The sequence below is a fragment of the Vigna umbellata genome, chromosome 5 (assembly GCF_029865625.1).
Source record: "Vigna umbellata cultivar VRB3 chromosome 5, Vumbellata_1.0, whole genome shotgun sequence".
NCBI classification, from domain to species: Eukaryota; Viridiplantae; Streptophyta; class Magnoliopsida; order Fabales; family Fabaceae; genus Vigna; species Vigna umbellata.
This window is the reverse complement of record NC_142169.1, coordinates 9,778,093-9,779,655: the sequence shown is the minus strand read 5'-3', so window position 1 is coordinate 9,779,655 and position 1,563 is coordinate 9,778,093. Positions and strand designations below refer to the sequence as shown.

The window sequence follows — 1,563 nt, the reverse complement described above, 5'->3', positions numbered from 1 at the left end:
TTGTTTGATGATAATGATGGAAAGATTGACCAAATGTAAAACAAACCAACCACACACTTATTTTACTCATTACAACCAAAAATACTTTAATTATTCCCGTTAATGCCTATTTCTTCTTAATTCCATATAAAATAATATGTTTAGATATTATTGCAAAATAAATTAAGAACAAAAGATAATCTAAATGTATTACAAAAATGAATTAAAATAATCCTGGAAATCAATACAATAAATGTTTTTTTAAAGGACTTAAATCAAACTTACAATTCGTTAGAAAATAATTATTTTATATTAAAACAAAAGATATATCATAGAGACCAAAACCTTATTTAGACCAAAATATAAAGCAAAATTAACCTTAGTACGTATATACCTTATAGTTGTTAGAATAGATAAAAAAACAAAATTTTGTGAGAATCATACAAGTTAAAATTTTCTTCTATAACTTATAAATAAATCATCTAAACATAACCTAAATTCAAACGCCAAGAAAAAGAAAAAAAAGAGAATGCAGAATCAGAACATTGAACAAACAATAAACAAAAAGAAAAAACATTTCATTTTGGCTATTATTTTGTCCAGAAACTCAGTTGAAGTGGCCATTTGGCTAGAACAAGAACAATTCTTAAGCATCAGAAACATATCTACAACTTAATTACACAATAATACCACCATCAACCACTACCTAAGCGTATGAAGAGACCCTTTGGTTGTTTCCACACGCTCATCCAAAATCGAAATAAAACAACATTTCCAACACTTGAAACCACAAACTTGAACTCTTGAATAATCAAAGAGACCACCATCACTTTCCTTCCACCAGAACCAGTTGGTCTGCACCTTCAGCTTTTCTTCTTCAGGCACCAACCAATTAGCTCCGTAGTCATGTTCTTCTTCATGCATCTTCATGCTGCAATTCGACGATGAGTCAAACACTGATGTGGGGACTGAACCCCAGAGGAAACGATGATTTGGGTGGCAGAAGAAGTAGGGTTGTTGGAAGAGGGTGAAGGTGCAGAGAATGAAGGTGGTGCTTGAATTTGAAACCTTCCCGAATCACCAGGAAGTCTCATGTATGAGTAAGAAGGGGACTCACAAATCCATGATCCTAAAGGACCCTCTTTGCCAGTACCCTTGTATTGCATTATGGCCTTGTAAACGAAAGGAATCAGACCCTCCATTTTGTATGTGTGCTGATGAGTTTCAGAGAAAGAAAAGGGTTTTTGGGTTTTGGTTTGGCCTTCTGGGGTGTCTCAAATGTGATGAATGTGACGAGTGGAAGGCATGATCAATTCCTAGGGTATATAAAAGGGTTGGAGAAAAATGATGACGTTGAGAAAGTTGTTTTGGATCAGAGTCCAATTCTTCACGCAAAGCCAGGAAATTTTCAACATAAACTCTCACGTATGACCTTGAAAGCTACGTGTGAACCAACACCTGCATTTAGCACACAAGTTTTTCTATTATTACTGTTATCTAGCTGGTTTTGTAGGTTTCTGTTTGATGGGTTTGAGCTTTTGGAACAAGATTGGATGGTTTGAGTTTGAAGTTTGGTTTTTATTT

At 34.2% G+C, this 1,563-nt stretch overlaps 1 protein-coding gene across 1 annotated transcript; it reads right to left on the bottom strand.

Annotated features, from left to right (window-relative positions):
• Positions 1-536: 536 nt before the first annotated feature.
• On the bottom strand, positions 537-1,340 carry LOC124828133 (uncharacterized). The gene has a single exon (XM_047301362.2). It carries the CDS (start codon positions 1,179-1,181, stop codon positions 906-908), a length of 276 nt encoding a protein of 91 aa, XP_047157318.1. The 5' UTR covers positions 1,182-1,340; the 3' UTR covers positions 537-905.
• Between the last annotated feature and the right edge of the window lie 223 nt (positions 1,341-1,563).